The 21,665-nt window shown below is 45.3% G+C and overlaps 1 protein-coding gene across 2 annotated transcripts in view; it reads right to left on the bottom strand.

The window, feature by feature from the left end:
* The window catches only part of ASTN2 (astrotactin 2), a 320,421-nt gene that overhangs the window by 72,347 nt on the left and 226,409 nt on the right, over window positions 1-21,665 (bottom strand). For both annotated transcript variants that reach the window (XM_042479280.1, XM_042479282.1), the window contains exons 14-16: window positions 7,913-8,037; window positions 6,751-6,855; window positions 5,558-5,737 (exon numbers count right to left, since the gene is read on the bottom strand). In XM_042479280.1, the coding sequence (XP_042335214.1) occupies window positions 5,558-5,737; window positions 6,751-6,855; window positions 7,913-8,037 (410 nt within the window). The remainder of the gene's footprint in view (window positions 1-5,557; window positions 5,738-6,750; window positions 6,856-7,912; window positions 8,038-21,665) is intronic.

The following is a 21,665-nucleotide window of genomic DNA, read 5'->3' as shown; positions in this document are numbered from 1 at the left end:
GAGCAATTGCACTATCACCATCCCATATCACCTCCCACCAATTCATATGTACAGCGCTCAACGAGTGTTTCCTTTTTCTATTGGTCTTTTCACTATGCTAGATAGCAGCATGTTCCCACAGACAAGTCCTTTAAAATGCATTGTTATAATCGATGCACCACAAGACGTTTCACTGCCACTACCGTAGTTTTAGAACAACACAGGCCCAGTACACACCTGCCAAAAATAGGATCTCCTCTATCCCGATGGTGCCAATATAACCCTCACACTGGTTGTGTGTCTTTGTGTATGACTTGGAGCCCTTTGTTCAATGTGAAGTAGTCTAGCGGGACTGCAGAAAATCCACCAGAAGAAACAAAAATTGCATCCTCTAGTAACATAGGACTGAACATTTGTTTGTCGTGGCAACGAAGGGGGCTGCAGGGTGGGATGAATTACTGGGGTTTTCTTTGATTGTTCCTTGACTCTTGTGTTGCTTTCTTGGAAAAAAAAAGAAAATGTCTTGGAAGGTCATGTTTCTTGTCGATGATTTTTGCCAGGGAAGGAAAAAGTGGAGTAAATAAGATCAAATGTGACAAATGATACGTTTAGCCGTCCACCTTCAATATCCGGCCTTCCACACCGCTGCACCGCCTGATGGGTTTCCACTACTCTGCACCTTGCACAAAAGCTACTTGTCTGTGAGATGGGCAAAGGGGCTTCTTATTTTATTAGGCGGAAGGTCCTTCTTTCTCTCTCGATTCCCCCTCCTGGCTTCATATCTCAATTCCTTCCACGGCAAAGGGCCACGTTGCCGGCATTGCAATGGACGGGTTTGCTCAAAAAGCTGATAGGCACTTATAGCGTGGTCAGATGAAGCGTGAAACTGCAGCTGGGTGAATTAACACACCCAAGGCAAGCCCCAGATGGGGTAGCGAAACCCACCCTCCAATGTGGCAAAAGAAAGAAAAAACAGCTTGGTAAATCTAAATAGGACACGACTGACCAGTGTTAAATCTGCTGGAAGTGAAGGGTGTTAACTGTTGGTGGTGTACAATCAGTCCTTCACATCTGCCGCTTTGACTTTTGCACATTTGATCATTCATGGATTTGGGTCATAGCTTCTCTCTAGGAATCCATAGATCCTCTAGTGAAATAGCAATAGGATTTACATTTCTATTCTCTAAGTGGTTTGCACCAATTGCCCCCAACAAGCTGGGTACATATTTTATCAACCTATGAAAGGATGGAAGGCTGAGTCAACCTTGGAGCCCTGGGATCGAACTCACAACCTTGTGGCTGAAGTAATGGCATTTAGCCACTGCGCTACCAGTGCAACTCTTCCAAAGGTTGGTCACAGAGTTGCAATGGAGGACGTAGATATTCCTAGATAAAACACTTTTGTAGGTATGTCTCAGAGAGCCAGCGTAGCATAGTGGTTTCAGTGTTGGACTGTGACTCTGAAAACCAGGGTTCAATCCCCAGCTCTAACATGAAACCCACTGAATGGCCTTGGGCAAGTCACATGCTCTCAGCTTCAGGGGAAGGCCATGACAAACCACCTCTGAATAAATCTTGCCAAGAAAAGCCTATGATAGGTTCACCTTAGAGTTGCCATAAGATGGAAATGAAGACACACAACAACTATTGCCTTGCAGATACCCAGCCTGCAGTCTTCTAAACAGACTGCATTTGTCAAAATGCCTCAAATGCAGGGTTTGTGAGTCACAATCCCAAATGCATGACTGACAGAAAAAGCTGGTGAGAGAGATTGGCCCCTTTGCATAGTGCCAGTGAGACGCTATGCCAACCCAAGTTACAAAGGGCAGGTTTCCATATGTAGGGATAATTCAGACAACCGATAATTACCTGGATGGGAAACTTCTTCAGCGTCGACTCTTCCATAAACGTTGCATTTATGGCCATTTCCTTATCATTTGTGTGCTTGGGTGTGCGTACGATGTGGGCACATTGTGAGATGTCTGCCTTTTTACGAGTTGGCTCTCGCTGGCAGCTTTTGCCCGACTGGCTCAGGGAGAGCAATATTGTGTTTTATTTATAAGCGCTCGCCCCGCACGCCGTTCCAGGGAGCATCTATTTGCAGCAAATACGCCACTACAGAGAGCGTTTTGGAAAGCCATAGATTCATTTAAGTGGACTTAAAGCCCACTCAGTTCTGCTGACGGAGCACTTGACTGCCAAGCTTTAGCCAAATAGCCACATCGCAGTTTTAAGTTAAGTCCCCACCATCTGTTCCACTCTGTTGACTGCAGCCCAAGGACTGACTGGTGGAGGGAACATTTTTATTTTCCAATGCGCTTGTGTCTCACACAGTCCTCCCTTCTCAATTTCATTTTCCTTTCCAAGAAATCTTACTCCGATCCAATCTGTTGTGTGAGCCAATGGTACAACAGTACTGCTCTTAAGTAGGGTGCCAGTCCATGTGCCATCATCTGCCAGTCCATAGAAAGGCACATGGGTGGCTGAGATAGTGACACCTTTACTTTAGGAATATACTTGTTGCATGGAGCTTTGAAAGCTCGCAGCAAGTATATTGTGCATTTCTGTTGGCCAATAAAGGTATCTCTGATGGATTTCTAGGTATCTAAGTTTGTTATATATATTCTTTTTAAAAGCCGCTGCTGTCTTACTGAGACAGCCCAGTTCCACTTCCAAACTGGCAGGACCTGAACCACCCCAAATTTCTGCTTCATGTACACATTTGTGAAGCATAAACAGGTTGGCGCTGGCTTTCTCAGAAGTGCAAACTATGTGTTTTACGACGACTTTTGTTTTCTGGGTGTATGGCATTTTAGAAAGCGGCGTAATAGAGGGAAAATTGAATTAAACGTGCGCTGTGATAAAAAGGGGGAGGAAAAAGAGCCCTGTATTATTAAAAACACTTCATCTTCTCTCCTGACCCCCCTGCCTTCCACCCAATGGTGGCAAGGCTGTTTTCAGGGCCTGAATAAACAAATTACACTGGTAGATAGAGGAAACAGAAAACACATACCCTCATATGCAGTTAGCAGATGTAATAATTGCAACGGCTGCAAATAGCCACCAAATCTCTGTGGGTATACATAAAGGAACTTTATCAACCTCTCCTCCCTGCTTTGTTGTGTTAGCTGCTGCCAAGTCGACTTCGACTTATGGCAACCCTATGAATAAGAGCCAGCATGGCATTGTGGTTTCAGTGTTGGACTATGATTATGGAGACCAGGGTTCAATTCCCAGCTCAGCTATGCAACCCACTGGGTGACCTTGGGCAAGTCACAGTCTCTCAGGCAAAGGCAATGGCAAGCCTCCTCTGAACCAGTCTTGCCAAGAAAACCCCTTGACGGGTTCGCCTTAGAGTTGCCGTAAGTTGGAAATGACTTGAAGGCACACAACAACAACATCATGAATGAGAGACCTCCAAGTCACCCTCTCGCCAACTCATGTCTTCCAGACTCAAAGCCATGGCTTCCTTGATGGAGACGATCCATCTGTAATGCATTCTTCCTCTTTTCCTATTGCTTTCTCCTTTACCAAGCATCACTGCTACTCTGGCTTTCTTTAGTTCCTACCCAACTCTAGAGGATCAAGATCAAGAAGACAATGCTGTGCCTTTTGCTTCAACTTCCCTATATGAGATAGATTTGCCTGAGACGCTGTGACTTTCTGGCCAAAGGAGAGCTTCATGTCTATGTGGGGACCTGATCCCAGGAACTGTTAATTCGAGGTGAGTCTACTAACTTGGATGCTGAAGTTGCAACCCATATCCCTTCCCAAAGCTATGGGAGGACCTGAATCCAGGTATTGTTAATCTGAGATGGGTCTACTTGGATGCTGAAGGTGCAACCCATGTCCCTTCTCAAACCAAGTTGGAGTGACATCCAGGGACCCTGTTCCCCAGAGGAAAGAAGCAAGTACCACAATAGTTACTGTATTGCTTTTCTGGCAAGATAAGCCCTCTCTATGGAGATGCATTGCACCCCAGATTTACAAACTGCTAGCCAGACCCTGACAACTCCTATAGGATTAAACCCAGTTGCCTAAATGCACAACGGTGTGAATTGTGCACCGCCTAATTCCCACGACATCTCCTTGTGCTCATATTTTTGTTTTTCTGAAGATTTTTAAAGCTCGCCATAAATTACACCGCGAGGAAGATTAATAGCACAGGAGGGATATCAACACACCTCCACAATTTCTCTCCCCATTTGTCATTGTTAAGGAACAAAACAAATAAGTAGGGTGGATTGTGAATACATTTTCGGCAAAGCCCCGCCATGCGGATAAACGCTGTGAGAGGAAAGAAAAGACCACCCTGGAAAGAGTGGGTAGGAGTTTTTTAATACTATTTTACGACTAGTTCTTTTGCTGTCTCTCTTTCGCTACAATCAGGCCCGAACTTCAAGAAACAACCTAACATAAAAGAATATTGTGCCATTTCAATTATTGTAATGAAGAGGGTTGCCATGCTTAAATAAAAAAAGAGGCAGGAGCCTACCTACTTTTCTTGTCAATCCCTTTTGCTACAATGATTCGGAAAGTATTAAATCTGGGAAGAGTTGAAAAAAGCTCAGCTTGGAGAGGAAGGGATTAAAGGGGGAGATATGATCATGGTCTGCAAATATCTGCAGGGCTGTTATTTACAAGACGGAGCAGCCACTTGTTGTCTCTTGCTCCAGAGGGCAAGACTAGAACAAACGCCCTAAAAAGCATCCTACAAAGCAAGCCAGTTCATTGTACAAAAAATCATTCTGAAATTTAGGTGGCATCTTTTTTTCCCCTTGTAATTTGAAGCCTTTTGGTTTGTGTTCTGGTCTCTGCAGGAGGAGAAAACAAGTCCGTTCCATCTCATCACTTCCCTTCAGATATTGCAAAAAATATCCAATATCCAGAATCAACTGGGAGTAACAAGGAGTAAAAGCACTGGGGCGGGTGCATGGATATAGGCAGGGAAAGAGTAAAAGGACACGTCGGTATAGTTTTTCTTCCCTGCCGCCTTTCTCTTTCCTGGAGATGGTGGGTGGAGCCGCTCCGACAAATTGCTGAACTTTTAGAAATCTAACCTAATTGTAGCACTTCAAAGTCCCAAAGTTTATTGCCCTGTTTAATGATGTGTCTGGTTATTTATGGCGTTGCACAATGAGTCGGCTGCTGAATTAATATACTTCCTTAAAGACCGTCATTGTCACAAGCGATAAAACGGAACCATTCCCAGACAGCTCAATTATGTCACATTTATAGAATCCTACCCAAATCACCCACGGCACTTTTCGAAGGGGGCTGGCTGGCAAGCGGGCGAAAAGATGGGCTCGGAAATGAGATGCCGGCACTAGCCCCAGAGGCGAAATCGGGGCATGCAGATGGACGGAAGGGAGGGGGAGATGTGGTGCAATGCAGAGAAAGAGCAGTGACCCCAGGCAGCGGTGGTGGATAGGGACCCCTTGGCCATTCAACATAAAAACGGTTCTGCAACTCATGCTTGGGGTCATCCCAAGCCTTCAATGAAAAGTACTCTCCTTTTGTACAGTGTGGGCGAGAAGGGGACAAAAGATTCGTGTTGTCCTATCTCGATGTTTCTTACCTTTCTGATACTGGAGCCAAAGTTGCTGCTGAACTTTCTTGCTGGGGAAACGGATCGTACAGCTGAATTCGGATCCGTAGAGGGCCTCAGCGATGTAGTGGGAACCGTACTGTTGGATGAAGTAGAGCAGCTCTTCTCGGCTGCTGTCCTTGTTCAGGATCTTCAGGACATTTGCAAAGCCTAAGAAAAGCGGAAAGGTGTCATAAAAAAAGAACAACAGATCAGAGACAAATGCAAATGTGGCAAACGTGTGCACACCCACGCAGCCCAAGAATCATAGAATCGTAGAGTTGGAAGAGACCACAAGGGCCATCCAGTCCAGCATCCCCGACAGATGGCCATCCAGCCTCTGAAGACCACTAAGGAAGGAGACTCCATTACACTCCGAGGGAGTTTGTTCCACTGTCGAACAGCCCTCACTGTAAAGACTGTAATGAACGCTTTTTCTGGGAGTCCTATCTCCATAATGACTTCTCCGATCTTCACCTTCAACATCTCTCAACCTTCACCATCCCAATCTTTTGGACATCCCAGAAAAACCAAGCTAGAAAGGGGTTGCTGGATGCTAAATTCCAAAACAAGCGGAAGAACTAAAGATTAAAACCACCAGCTTGAGTCACTGCTCTGTGCATTTTCATCTCCGAAAACAAATAGGTGCATGCAAATGTCACGAAAACAGCAGGGTAGGGTTGCCAAGTTGGCGTCAACGTGAAGACGCACAACAAGCAAAGAAACAAACAAAAGGATTGTGCATTATGCATGTAGAAGCTTTAGTGCTCGGCCCCGTTAGTTAAACAATCTCAGATACCAGGTTTATCCCTACTTGAGAAGTTGGAAAGCTTCTTCTATTGGTCAAAGTAGACAATACTGAGCTGCATGGACAAATATCCTAACGTAGTATAAAGGCAGTTTCTTTTGATCTTCTGCCTTCTGTTGCCTTTAAAGCTACTTTTGCTTTGTGTACAGTGATCTTTTGTGTACACAATGAAATGGGTAAGTTCTCTATGCCTCCTGGGAAGCAAGCTGGCCAATATGTGAGATACACACATTTTTATCACCGAGATATGACAAAGCAGCACATATGTCAGCCATTTCGAGCCTCAGCAGTGTGTTTGGAAAAACCTGCCTGTCCTTGCAGAAAGCTACAACTGTGTTCCCAGCTGTAAACTTCATCCCGAGGTGGCTGCTCTCACCTGCTGAGAGGGCGATAGTGCTGAGCTTGACTCGGTACAGGTTGCTCCGAACCCTCCAGTGCTGCAGCATCGGGTAGCCCATGGCTTCGTCGTACCGGATGTCGCCTGCAACAAGTTCAAGAAGTCAAAATTCAAGGAGGAGACAGGCTAAGGAGGAACAGTTTACTCAGACTATGATTGCTATCCGAATCATATAGTTAGGATCTCCAAAGGGAACACTGGTGGACATTACATGCCATCGCAAAACTATTCTTAACAATTCCCAGAACAGGGGCAATGGCACAGTACACATACAGTACACATTAAAATGTACACAGTACACATACAGTACACATTAACCAGTGTTAACACTTCAGCTTCACAAGAAAACTCTTGGCCAGTTTATCACATCTTCTCTCTATTTCCCAGCCGGCACACACCACTTTCCAAAACTCCCTCCACCATTCATATAGCAATCCACCCATCCAGGCCTCAAGCAATATCTTACTTCTTCCTTTTATCCCTCAACAAGCATTGTTAAAACTGAACTTGTCTCTTTATCACTGTATCCACAAGTTTTGCATGTCTACGGCTATTCGTACAGTCTGATCATCCAGGTCCTTCCTGGGCACCACTTTACTCCATGCTTCTGAGGAAGGAGACCAAGTCTTCGAAAGCTTATGCTGCAACACTTTTGCTCGGTCGGTCTCAAAGGTGCTACGTGATTCCTTTGCATCCTGATATTCCAGACTAACACAGTTATGTCTCTGAATTCTAGGGGAATATGAACATTGCAAAACTATCCCATTCAATTTTGTGCACACATAGACCATTTGCAAATCCCAAGCAGAACGCCACCTCTATTTCTCTTCTGTGCAACTGGAATGGAAGCGCAAGACGTCTTACTAAGTGAACTAGAGGAAGGATATGTTCTACCAAGTGTGCTGAGATGGGGTGGTGGGGTTCAGAGCAAAAGGAATGGCTCTCCTTTCTCCTCAGCTAACATAGAAACCCATCAGATTACCCCCCCCCCCAGCATGCATTCTCATGTTAAGAGAATGCCCATGGCCAATGGTAAGTGATTGAGTCCCATCCTTTGATGTTTCGTGAGCTCTGTCCTCAAACTCTGGAGCAAGACCCAGCGATGCCAAAGAGATAACAGTGGATGGTGAAAGCTTCCTACCTGTGAGCAGTTGGAGGTTAGGTAGCGGCTCAGAGAGCACCCCACGACATTGCTCTTCGACTGGCAAAGGGATGACCATCAACAAATCAGCCAGTTGAGGAAAGTCCTTGATGAAGTTGTTCTCTCTGCAAGAAAAGGAGTAGGAGAAGTCAGAAACTAGGCGTGGAAATGAGGCTGATAGTGTGCTTGGGTGACTGTGATGAGTTTCTACAGGTAACAGAAATAAGACGGTCGGTGCAAATGTGTTGTTGTGTTCACATTTGTAAGGAGAGAAAAAAAGTAGCATGACTCTTTGGAATCTAACATATGCTGCCATTTGTCGGGTTGCAGTAAACGGGCCATTTGATATTTTCATTCTGAAGTTCTCAAAATTGTCCAAATAACTGTTTCCTTCTCTTGGAGAGAGGTCAACTCAAAAGCATGATTTCTCCTGTGCCTTTACTGAAGCAACAAAGAGGTTTTCAACACGAGGTTGCCAATGAAATCCAGCTCTGTTGTAAGTATGTCTTGCATAGTTTCCCTCCCCCAAGTGAGTCCCATTAAGAAGTAAGATGAGTCTCCTGAACCAAGGACTTTGCAATGAACCATCCCTACACTTTTATTTTGTTTCGTAAAGCACTCTGGTCTTTTCCTACCATCACCGGTAGGTGAACGGGGACGCATTGATCCCTAAAGGTGATGTTTCAAAGGTGCCAGACCTATCTTGAAGGAATGCATTTTTCTTGCGTCTCCTGCTATCTTTTCTTTGCAATAAGGTGGAGTTGGCCCCAAAGGTTGCTCAAGGACACTGGAAGGCAGGGAATCTGACACACCAGGCCTTCAAAGGACTGCCTTCCCCTTGCAACTAGCAAAGAAAGTTTGGCAAGGGCTGCCGCCTGGAGCAACAATAGTTGCCAACCTCAATGCAGAAGACCGTGGATCGGCTTCGGCAGAGAGTCAGGAGGATGCCTTTGAGGCGGGAAGCTGCCATTCAGCTTCAAACCTGGGTTTTTCCTCCAAGGATTCGGAGTTGCTAATTAGCTCCCGCGAGATCTACTACATTGTTATTTCTCTCTCTCTCTCTCACTTTTTAAAAGCTTTTCGGGAGTTTTGGAATTAAAAAAAAACAGCCCTGTCAGGCTGGCTATGGGAAAACGCAGGGTGGTGCCAATCTTGGTTCTTAAGTCCTCGTTCCCACTCAAGGTTTGCATTTGTCTGTCATCCCAAATTGTAGCCTACATGGGCTTCTATGGTCCTTTTGTCTTTTCTGTTACGACCCTCCTACTCTGTTTGTACATGGCACAAACCTACATGATGGGGAGCCCTTCAAGGCACATTTCAGCAGGCGTCACACATGCCTTTTACTCTTGTAATGTAGCAGTGGTATTCACTGTGGGAGCCGACATTGTATGCAGAGATGTATATTCTTTTGACAAAGAAGCATTTTGTGTTGGCGTAGGATGCCCTGTCTGAAACAAGTGGTTGCTACTGGGCTGAATCCAAGTGTTAATCTCAAGTAGAATTTCTTGTTGTGTGCCTTTCAAGCCGTTTCCAACTTAAGGAGACTCTATCATGACAAACTTCAGCGTGGGTTTGCCATTGCCATCCAATACGATGGTGTGACTTGCACAAAGTCGCTAAGTGGGTTTACATGGACGAGTCAGGATTTGAGCCCACATCTTGAGAGTCCTAGTCCAATGCTCAAACTGCTGTGTACATGTGACCCATAGATGTGGAAGTTGGTCATAACCGCTACGCATAGCAACAACTAAGCAACCAATGTCTTGATCAGGCAAAGGAAACCTGGTCCCTTTTGGAATATAATGTCCATAGTTCCTACATACTGTTCATGTTGGTTGTGGATGATGGAGGCTATAGTCCAAAACATCCCAAAGACATCCGATTACCTATCACCTATCTGGATTATATCTGCTTGACAACTACATGGAGCCTCAGATACTCCATTTATGCTTACAAAGCTTTGAGGGACTTGTAGTGACCATTTTGTCCCAAACCATGCCACCTCCCCACCTCCCCTTTTCCCATTCAATGTGTGCAATGATCCATCTTTCCCGCCGTGTTTGCTTTCCCTTCCGATTCATTGCTTCAGGGGCTTTGTGGAAATAACCAATATGAAAGATGCTGCATCAAATCAAGGCCGATCGATTGGCATCCAAGCAAGCCAGGCCCAATATGGTTCAGATCATCATAAGAAAAAGGGAGGGGAGAAATGAATGATGGAGCCTTCCTCATGAATCCAAGACAGAGCGGACAATGAAATTATAGCTTTCTCCCTCCAACAGAAGCCAGAGTGGTATTTCAACAGAAAAGAAAAGCATCCATGTCGGATCAATTCAATCGCATAGTATTGCTGTGAAAAATATACTGAGAGGTTATAGCAAAGGGGACTCAAGCACTTTTTCTACATAGAGGAGGCAACGAGCCCAAATCTTTGCCATTGTCTACTTAAAGGATTGTTGTTGTGCACCTTCAAGTCATTTCTATCTCATAGTAACCCTAAGGCAAACCTTTCATGAGGTTTTCTTGGCACGATTTGTTCAGAGGAGGTTTGCCATTAACTTCCCCTGAGGCTGAGGGGGTACGACTTGCAACAAGGTCACTCAGTGGGTTTGCATGGTTGAGCCGGGATTTGAACCCTGGTCTGCAGAATCATTAAACCACCACACTGTAGATGTGGCCCATAGGTGTGGAAATTGGCCGTAACATTGAATATGCATGGAATAGACGGACTTTGCAACAGCAGAGAGACTACTTGCACTGACGAAATCACAGATGTCCAAGACATTCCAGGTAATAAATAAATCCAATATATGTTCCAAACAAGGGTCTGGCATGGCGATAGTGCACCGTGGCAGCCGAAAATCCTAGTAAATAGCTTTGTGCAAGAAGTGACAGCTCCAGCATCGTGGAACGCTGACTCTGCAACAGCAGCTCTTGGGCAGACAGCTGCTGTGACAAGAGAGATTTATGCCTCTGATGGATGCTGTTGCAAAGCACATGCTGGTGCAGATGCAAGATGCATTCTTTGTGGGAAATGGAGGAAGGAGGGTTTGCACAGCCATTTCTCCCTGCACAGAGGGACAAAACAGTGGGTGGGTGTTGGAAAGGGAATAATATACCCTCTTCCCCACACTGAAAAGGGTATCCATCTTGTATCCACCATCACAGCAAATCTGTTGTTGTTGGTGGTGTTGGTGTTGTGTGACATCAAATGATTTCCGACTTATCGCGACCCCAAGGCAGACCTATCATTGGGTTTTCTTGACAAGATTAGTTCAGGGTGGGTTTGCCGTTGCCAGCCTCTGAGGCTGAGGGAGTGCAACTTGCCCAAGGTCACCCAATGGGTTTCTATGGCTGAACCTAAATTCCAACCATGTTTTCCAGGGCCATAGTCCAATGCTGAAACCACTACGCCATGTTGGCTTATGATGTTTCGGGGCAGGAACAGTATGCTTCCTTCCCCACATTGAAAAATGATAGCTATCTTGTATAGTCGCAATGGATTTGTAAATGCATCCAATCTGCAAGGCAGGTTTGGGGGAAGGAGCAATGCAGGATGAGGTTTTTGGAGAGAAACGTGGACTGTGGAGTTTAGATGGATGGATGGACAGACAGACAGACAGATAGGATGCAATTTAAACCCCACAACCAATGTGTTCCAAATTGGGCTTTTTGGAACTGGGTGAAAGTCACAACCCAGTTTTCCAAAACCTGTATGAAAAGAGGGAAAAAGATGGAGAGGGAATAAGGGAAAGGCAGGCAGGCAGGCAGACAGACATTAGGCTTCATTTTGGAGCCTGATATCTGTGCAGAGAAACTATTCCAATATGGAATGCATGTGCAATGTGAGAGTTTGCATTGATGAACAGAGGTAGGGAGAGTGTGTGTGGATATGTGGACCAGCAGAGGATTTGCACTCACATGCACAAATGGAGATCTGAGCATGCAAAGCTGTTTTATTGTGGAAACCAGATGTTTCTGGCCTATCTAGGCTGAAAAGACAAACACGACAACCCCTTCAGAAATGGTGAATTGCCCAGTTCCCTTAACTCTTTGCAGAACAGAAGAAGGGGCATTAGCACTGCAGGCTGCAAAAGGCAGGAAAAGAAGCTGCTGTGCAAAATAGCCCACATAAATCTATTTCCTTCTCGCAATTCCCCACTTGGTGGGTGGGGAGACATAGCATTGCAGAAAAGGCCGGCTGCACAATTACAAGTCACAACCGGCAGAGGGCGATACCTGCTTTGCAACAACAGGCTATTCACACAATTGTCTATTAATGACAATTCAGCCTAAAGAGATGTGAAAGAGAAGAGTTTTGGCTGAATGTTTGTGGCCAAACAACTCTCATTGTCAAGAGAAGACACATGAGAAGGAAGATGGTATGTGGGTTTATATTTTCTAGGGTGGACATGCTTAAAAGGTTGAATTGTTGTGCCTTCAAGTTGTTTCAGACCTATGGTGACCCTATCGTGGGTTTTTCTTGCAAAAGGGTTTGTCATTGCCTTCATCTGAGGCTAAGAGGATGCAATGTGCACAAGGTCACCCAGTGGGTTTTGTGGTTGAGCTGGGAACCGAACCCTGCTTTCTAGGGTTTGTAGTCCAATGTTCAAACCGTGACGCCATGTTGGCTCTCATAAAATGTTGAATACAGGCAAATAAATTATGTATTCAACATTTATTCACAGGATCAACTCCTGATCTCCTAAACTCCATAGTCCAACAACGTTTGGAAAGCCATGCATTCCCCAACCAGGAAGGAGGAGGTGAGGAGGAACACCTCTCTCTTCTGGAGACCTTGGAAAGCAACTGCAGGTCAGGGTTGACCATACCAGGACTGGACAAAGCAATCTTCTATGGAGTAAGGCAGCTCTCTATGCTGCTTGGCGTTTGCTGCTTGAGGCAGCAACCCTCCCTCCAGCAGCCCTTTGCCAATCCATAATGCGCCAACGCCAAAGTATTAATTTGGGCGAGGCGAGGAGGAAAGGAGCACGACCCATGACAGCGATTAGCAGAAGCCACGAAGCATGAGATTTCATTACCTTTTCTCCCAGCTCGCACTGCTACCCATGTTAATCATATTATCATCCACCCCTTTGTCCAATGAGGTGACGTTCCAAAAAGGGACAAATGGGGAAATTTGCACTGCAGCGCTTTAAATAATAATAATAATAATAGTAATAGTAATTTTAAAAACACCATCACCGCTCAACTGGCTTCAGCGCACTGGCTTTAAGGGCAACCAGGCCAGCTTGTTACTTTAATGAGAGGCATGTAGCCAACGTCTCGACTCTTTGCAAAAGAAAACCGATAGGAAAATAGACACACACAGAGAGAGAAAAGCTGCAAAGAAAGCCAACCGACATTTATAGACCCTTCGGCTTGAGATGATGACTTAAAAGGCAGGTTGTTGACCTCTACTGGGAGAGTTGTGTTGTTAGGGCTGAATTTTGGGTTCCTGGCTAAGATCCTGTGACCACCTAGAAGTGAATTTTGGTCGACTCTTTCATAAGCGCTAGACCTACGCAAATGCATCCATGCTTCTGTTGTGTTTGCTTGGCTGACAATGAAATGCAAGCTTGGAGGATTTGGCTTTGACCTCCCTCCCAAAGAGCTGGCAACGCTAAAGTCGTGAACCTGTAAATCTGGGCTTGTTTTATTGAGAGCTGCTGGGAGACAGGACTGCAGAGCTCAGCATTATGGTCTTTAAAACAAAAGAAACGGTACCTACTTTTATTCCGTTCAAAAACCCACAACACCAGAACGTTATGTATGCCGAATATGGGCTGACCTGAGCAGCGTTAAGTTTGAGAAAGTGTCTATTCCCATCCAGTAAGGGTGGGGTTCAGAAACAGAAAACAGGGTGAAGAAGTGGTAAGTTTGAGAGGAGAGATATAGGATTTTTTGGTGGGTTTTTCAGGCTATATGGCCATGTTCTAGAAGAGTTTATTCCTGACGTTTCACCAGCATCTGTGGCTGGCATCTTCAGAGAATGCCACTATCCATGGCTTGAAAATATTCAGAACATATATAAATTCCATGGAGAAGGGATCCATGGGTATGGAGTAAAACAAACATCGAAGGAGGCGTTTACGAAATGCAACACCACAAGAGAAAAACATATGTCAGTTTCATATAATGACTCCGAACACAGGAAGCTGTGGGAATCTTGGCCAAGGGTTTCTTTCCCAGAGAATAAGATGGATTTTTGCAATTGACATTCTCCGTTGGCATTCTCCAAATGAAATCATTATATGAAGGATACAAGACAGGGTTTGCAGACATAACCTGACTGCCAAGCCTTCCTTCTAAGCCTCCCCACCGAAAACCACCAGAATTGGACCAAATCAGTTCCTATAACGTCTGGGAAATGCTGAAAAAGAGTTTGGCAAAGGTCTGAAGAGTTCCACCAAGCTGTCTCTGGATTCATGCCGTCCTTACCTTCACCTTACACCCAGGAGATCAGCACTGATTTAAGCTGTCGTAACCTCTGGCTTATTCCTTTGGAAAGGCTGTTTGTATTTTCCACACAGCGTTTACCCAGCTACCAAAGGTAGAACTGAGGCCATGCCTGTAGGGAGAATTGTGTTAACACCAGCTGAGATCTTCTTTTAAGTTTCACTGTCACAAGACACCTGGGTCGTCTTACAGTGAAACAATAAAGCAAATATTAAAAACCCAGTTAAGCTAGCTTCCTCTTGGATTCCTCCTATCCAAAATAAAATTGCTTCTCTGAGTCACAATGTTCTCACCCAGAGCTGGGGAGCATTGTTAGTATCCAGCATTGTTAGTATACAAAGGGTTCTTGTAGCACCTTTGAGACTAACTGACAGAAAGGCGGTAGTAGCATGAGCTTTCGTAGACTTGATCCTTGGCTTTAGGCAACATCCTTCCTCCTGCCTTTGTCCTCCAGCAACCATTATTTAAACCAAACTTGCCACCTCATCTCCCTACCCACAAGTTTTTGCATTGCAATGGTCATTCTCTCACACAACCAGCTTATATCAGTCTGCCTCTGGACTCTTCACTCCAAACATGCACCTGAGAAACTAGGCTTGAGTCTACGGAAGCTCATGCCATCACCCTCTTTCTTTCAGTTAGTCTCAAAGATGCTACAAGATCCTTATGTGTACTGATTTTCCAGATGAACATGACTATGTCTTTGAATCCACTGTTGCTGGAATACATCTCCCATCATCAAGTAGCAGGGTTTGGAGTTGCAAGTCCAATAATGGGAGCTGCAAGCCCAAACATAGCCAGTGTGGTGTAGTGGCTTGATGGTTGGACTATGGGAGATTAGGGTTCAAATCTCCACTCAGGGGTTATATCAGTGATGGTGAACCTTTTAGAGACCGAGTGCCCAAACTGCAACCCAAAACCCACTTATTTATTGTGAAGTGCCAAGTCCCTTTGACTTTCCAGTAATAAACTCTGTACTGGGGTGATGGCACATGTGCCCACAGAGAGGGCTCTGAGTGCCACCTGTGGCACGTATGCCATAGGTTTGCCACCAATGGGTTATACAGATGGGCAGCTAAATGCTGGACCTGTATGTCCTGGATCAGTGCCACAGCAGCCCCATGCTGCTGCACCGATCCATGCTGCTCTGGGCAGGTTCCTGGAAGGGGCATCACTGGTGTGCTTGTACGCCATGATGATGCCCCTTCGGGCCGGAGCCTTTGGGGCACTGTGCGCCACAGACGCCATCATGGCGCATGCTGTATGGACGGGTGTGTGCCATGATGGTGGCCGAGTGGCGAAACTAGGGCTGGGGGCATGTGGACACCAGCCCTAGTTTGCCCTACTCCACAGTCAGGCCAGCACAAAGTGCCAGTCTGTACTGCCCCTTAGTCATGGAAACCCAATGGGTGACCTTTGTTTTTTAAAGTCACATTCTTTCAGCCTCAGAGGAAGGCAATGTCCAACTCCCGCTACACAAATATTGAAGAGAAAGCCCAATGATAGGGTCATCATATGTTGGAAACAACATGATGGGGGGGCCATGTGCTTCCCATCCCAGCAGCAAACTTCCGATGGTGATAGATCACTGGAGAAAGTGGCTGCTTCAGATAAAGAAGAAAAAAATAAGTTCACTTCCAGATCTTCTTTAGGAAATAAGAGGCGAATGCTAAAACCACGCCTAAAGTGCCTCTCCTCACCCAAGAGTTGCCACAAGCAACCTCGGCACAGCTGGGATTAAGCAGAAGCCTTGCCCAGGTCAGAAGGATCGCCTCTCGGGGAGAGTTAAAAATCTCTGGCACCCGCTTTACAAAAATAAATTAACCACTCAGTGGGTGGGTGGTGGGTTATCAGCACTGTAATATAAACTTATCGGGTCTGTAACTGCGAGGTGCTGAAAATGATTCAGTCCATCATCTCTGGCAGAATGCCTTGGGCACCGTCTTGGCAGCCTTTTTCATCCGAGCAGCAGAATACTAATCACGCTGGTGACCGGCTCAGTAACACAGGGCTCGCTTTGGTGCTGAGGGATACCCCAGACGGCATAACCCGGCCCCCTTTTCTTTAAAAGCACCTGATTTGGGAACACACGCGTGCACACAAAGCGCAGCAAGGAGCGATCCGCACCAAGACAGGGACTGGGAAATGAAAAGACTTCCTTCTACTGAAAGAACACTGTTTCTGCAAGACGCCTCTGCTGCAGCGTAAGAGGCAACAGGAAATTTCTGGCATCAGCTCTCTGGAAAGACACTTCAATTGTTGTTTTCCCTTTTCTATTCTCAGTGTATGGCACTACAAGTTTTCAAAGAGTATTTCAGGTAATGATGAAGCTGCGCGTTGTGGAAAGACAGAGACATAGAAAGTCAAGCTTAAGAGAACCTCTAACTGTTCTCTGATGCTTTTCGGGGAGGTCCAAAGGGGATCTAGCTTGGCCGCAGTTGCAGCCATTCTTGAGCCAGTTTTGATGGTCACCTATCTGGAAAATCAAGCAGTCCCTCTCACCCTCCTTTCATTGCTGTTGGATCAATTGGGGATTTTAGATAGTAAAGGGCCCCTTGCATGCCAATACTCTTCATTTAGCTCACATTTCTCCATTTGCTCTGTTGCAAATGCATGGTCGCAAATCCTTTGTGTGTCCAAGCAGTTGGACTTCTAGGGTCTTTGGCCAAATTAAAAACTCCCCTCTTTCTCTACCTCTCACTCTCCTTTCTCTCACCTTCACAATGGTAATATTTTCATTTGTTAGTCAGGATATATGTATTTCAAATGGATGTGCATCCTAAAAGTAATCAATGAAGTTCTTTAGTACTTGATGCTGCTTGGTTATTGCTTCTGTAGATGATGATGATGATGATGATATTTTTAAGCTAGCCACAGTCAGGAATGTATGGAAAACTGAGGCATGTTACTCTCCTAACTCTGTCGAGGGAGGCTGTTTCCTAGCAGATCCAATATTCATGCCCCTGGAATATACTCCTATTTCTCACATACATGCTAGAAATCAAGAAAACTCTTTGTAGCAGTCATCCTCCAGTTAGTAGCCCCAACCAAGGTAGACCCATTAAATCAATGGGATTCAAAGAAGCCGTGGCTTTCTATTCAGCAATTGATTCACAGCCCTACTCTATTTCAGGTTAGCAACTGGATTATGGCCACAGAGTTAGAATGATCCTAAGTGATCACCTAGTCTTCCACTCTGTAGTAGGTTTATCCTGGTAGGCAAGGAGTTTATAGTTTATAGTTTATGCAAGTAAAGCTACTTCTGAACCTAGTACTGTCTACTCTCACTGGAAGAGGTTCAGCCACCTTGATCTCATTGGAGAGACAGGGTATAAATATTATTATTATTATTATTATTACTATTATTATTATTACTGACAAGCTCAGGCAGATGTGACATCCCTGCAACCTGACCCTTCTATGTGTGGTGATGGTGATTAAATCCAGGACAAAGTTGTGATCTGTCTTAAAAAAAGAACCACATGATGCACGGTGGAAAGAGCATGCATCAGAACATCAGAAGAGCCCCACTGGGTCAGATCAAAGGCCTACCTAGTCCAGCATTCTGGTTCCATAGTGCCCAGCTGGCTGCTTCCGGAAAGCCCCCCAAGCAGGACATGAATGCAGCAGAGCTCTCCATCTCATGCTCCCGAGGAATCGAAACAGAAAGGCCTTGGGCACTGAAGGGAATTAAATAATCCCTTTGAATTCCGAGTCCAAACCCCCCCCCCCTTGGGATTTGGGTTTTTGCATGGAAAAAGTGTAAGCTGTGTTCCTTTCTGGTGTTGAGAATCAATGCAGCTCACTGCTCTTTCAGACAGGAATTTGCACCTAGTGATTTCCAACCTTTTTTCATTTCAGCAGTAAAGCAAGGTGAATATGTTTGTGTATATGTGTGTGTATCAAGTTGTTGCTACTGTTAAGAGATTGGAGGTCATTGCCAATCTATGGCAAATTGTCTAGAGACCCCAGTTGGATCCATATCTACTTCTGCCCATTCTGGATTTAGGGGCGCTGAAAGGCCATGGTGCTACAGGCATAAGTTAACCAAGTCAACCAGACTCCATGACTACCAGAAGATGCATCAGAGAGTGCTGCAATGCATCTTGAAACAAAAGCACCCCAACAAAAGGTACTCAACCCTGCTTTTGAGTGCCACAAAAACAAGTCAGACTTTCTAACAAGGCACTCAAGTGCTTGATTCGATGTTTCCTTTTCCCTTCTTTGTTTCCAACATGCTCTCTTGCTTATTCTACTAAACTGTCTCCCCTGTGCTTTAAACTCTGGATAGGCAAAGGATCTTGCATCCTCTGGAGTGTCTACTGGGAACGTCGGAAGACTTGGCATGGAACGAAAACAGATTCGGGGGAAATTTATGGTTCCCACGGCAACACCTTGTTCCTATGTATGATGCGATGTTAAAGCATAAAACCCTCGATTTATGCCTTAATTACAAAGTCACGGCGGCGAGAGATTGTCGAGTGCTAACTTTTCTCGCTTCCAACTTCTGGGGAAAACCAAGGGCTGTCTTCTTTTCTTGGAGGCATCTGCAGCGGCTTACGCCAAGCCATAGATCCATGCAGATCGGGTGCAAAGTAATCCGGAGGAACGGTTTGTCTTTCTGAGCCTTTTCTCTGTGTGCGCAGAGAGAGTACAAGGATGGGCTTCCGCGGAGTCATGTAGTTCAAGCAAATACAGTATTACACAACCTTTCCACCACAGACCCCCTAACTCAAATACAATGTGCTTTTTAAAAGTTCACACCTGTCAGGCAGTTAATCCTCTTGCAAGAGGAAGCAGGAATGATGTGCCGGCAGAACGTTACGGGGATGTTTAAAGAACTCAACCTTTCCTAGTTGCATCAGAGTCGGGCAGCGAGTGGGAAAGGAACGGAAGACTTTTGGCTGCCTGCTTAATGCGCATCAAGTAAAACAATGGTTCCCTCATGTCAAGCGTGCTCCCAGAGCAGCCATGCGTATGGACAACTTGGCTGCACAACAAGTCTGTAAAGTAGGTTAGGCTGATGTTTCATCCACAGGGCTGCCATGCTTCCAGCTCTATGATTCTATGGGCAGCTTACAACAACAACAAACCGCTCTGGGAATCTTTGGGTTGAACGGTGTGGTATAACTACACTAAAGAGATGAATAAATCCATCCTTTACTGTCCAGAGGGCCGAGGGTCTCTGAAGTTATACATCAGAGGTTACTAAGATAGGGACACCTAAAACACCTGTTTCAAAGCAGTCCAAGTCTCCATGCTTCAAACTATTGCACCATCCTGGCTGGGCTCCTCATAATCTGCCCTTCCCAATGGGCATGCACAGGATAAAGATGCAAACCTAAAGCTCCACATGCCCTAGTATTTGAGCACTGAGTAGATTGAATATGCTCTTGTTGGTAACCCTGCTACACTGCATTCCCCAGGCCCACATTGGGCCTTAAGCAAAAGAGTTTGCAATGTGATTTTGGTTGATACAATTATCCAATTGGAAGGATTAGTTAATCAAGGATCAATTGTTCCTCTGATTGGATGGAGGGCTCTTAGATTCAATGGCTTTGCATTTTGACACACTTTGTTCATAACAGAAGATTATCTTCTCTTCTGCTGGATGAAGAGGAATTGTGTATCTCTCAAAAAGGCTGTGATGGTATCAGCATGAGCCCATGCTCAAAGGTAGCAAAGCCAACTGTAGGATAACACCTACCCCATTCTAATTGAGAATATACTTTGTCATTACATGATGCTACAACTGTTCTATGCAATCTTAAATGTGGATACTTCTACACTGTTCCAGCCATAAATCATGCTGACTACGTTTTTTATTCTCTAGGACAAAAGCTTCCCAAGATGCCTTGTGCTAAGTCAGAAAACGGATCCTTTTAGTTTAGACTTATCTCATTTGCCTGGCAGAAGTTCTCCGGGGTTTCAGGAAAGGTTCTGTGCCAACCACACCTGAAGATGCCAGAGAGCGAACTGGCATTTTTCTTCCATGCAAAGCAGGTCCTCTGTCACTACAGACTAGAGTAGCCAGACTGTACGTTTTTATGGACCGTTGCAGCTTGTGGTGTTAGCGTTAATCTATCCCCCCCCCGTTTCCTTTTCATGTAACCGCTGCAACTTCATAAGTCTAAGTTTCTCATCCTTCATCTGATTGACAACTAAAAGGAACAGTGCTTTAGATATATAATCTAAAAACAAGACAAGCTGACAAGCAAATGTGCAATGAACGTCTCCAAGGATTCCTTGTAAATATCAGAATTCAGAAGATATTGCAACATGCTTTCCCTTCCTTCTTACATGATTGCTCAAAAATAATAATACTTCTCTTGGTCACATCTTGCAAGAACCTATCCATCAACAGGGGCCAAGTAGAGATTCGGGATCCATGTGGCAGGGACAGGTGTTGTGTGGTCCCTATATAAACCCATTGGGTGACCTTGGGCAAGTCACTCTCTCTCAACCTCAAAGGTGCAGCATTTCTTTATGTCATGCAAACTGGGAAAGGCAAAACTTTTTTTTAGATGGCAGGAGTGGGAGGCGAGAGAAGGAAAACACAGGAAAATGGAAGAAGAATGTAGACCTCATCACTCCATCTCATGCAGTGGCGTCTTTTCCATTCATAACATCAATCTGATCAGCATATTGCCCACAAGGGATGCACACTTTCTCATCAACTGCATGAAGCTCAGGGGCTTCATAATGACAACCGGCAATGCCTTCTAACCTTCCAGATGTTCACTTGTTGGCCCTTCCAGGAACCAAACATCTGGCACTAGCTGTCATCTCTACAATGGGAGGGAGGAAATGGCAGCATGACGTCTGAGCGCACTTCGCTCCTCTCTGTGAACACCACCTGCCACATCCGTTCAGCAGTTCCTCCCCTGGATCAACCCCTGCCGGGTTATGACATGCCATTAAGCTGCTCTGGGGTAATTGGAGTCTGGAAAGGAAAGGAGAGCAACCAAAACAGCCCGACCTCTGGTTCCGAAGGAGAGTGCATCGGAGCACATTGTCTGCTTTTAAAGAGGAAGAGACTTCTGGAGTGGGACAAGGAGAAGATGGGATATAGATAGAGCCTGGGCAATGCATTGCTCTCCACATGCTGTTGGACTTTCTAGTCTTTCTAGTCTGAAAATGGAGTGGAAGATATAGAAACTGGCCAATATGATGTCCTCCACATGTCGTTGGACTTTCTAATCTTTCTAGTCTGCAAATCAAGCGGAGGAAATGGGTTACAGATAGATGCAATGCATTTCCCTCCAAATGTTGTTGGACTCTCTAGTCTTTCTAG

This window comes from Sceloporus undulatus, chromosome 7 (genome assembly GCF_019175285.1).
Source record: "Sceloporus undulatus isolate JIND9_A2432 ecotype Alabama chromosome 7, SceUnd_v1.1, whole genome shotgun sequence".
NCBI classification, from domain to species: domain Eukaryota; kingdom Metazoa; phylum Chordata; class Lepidosauria; order Squamata; family Phrynosomatidae; genus Sceloporus; species Sceloporus undulatus.
The sequence above is the reverse complement of the archived record's forward strand: the minus strand, read 5'-3'. Positions and strand labels throughout refer to the sequence as shown.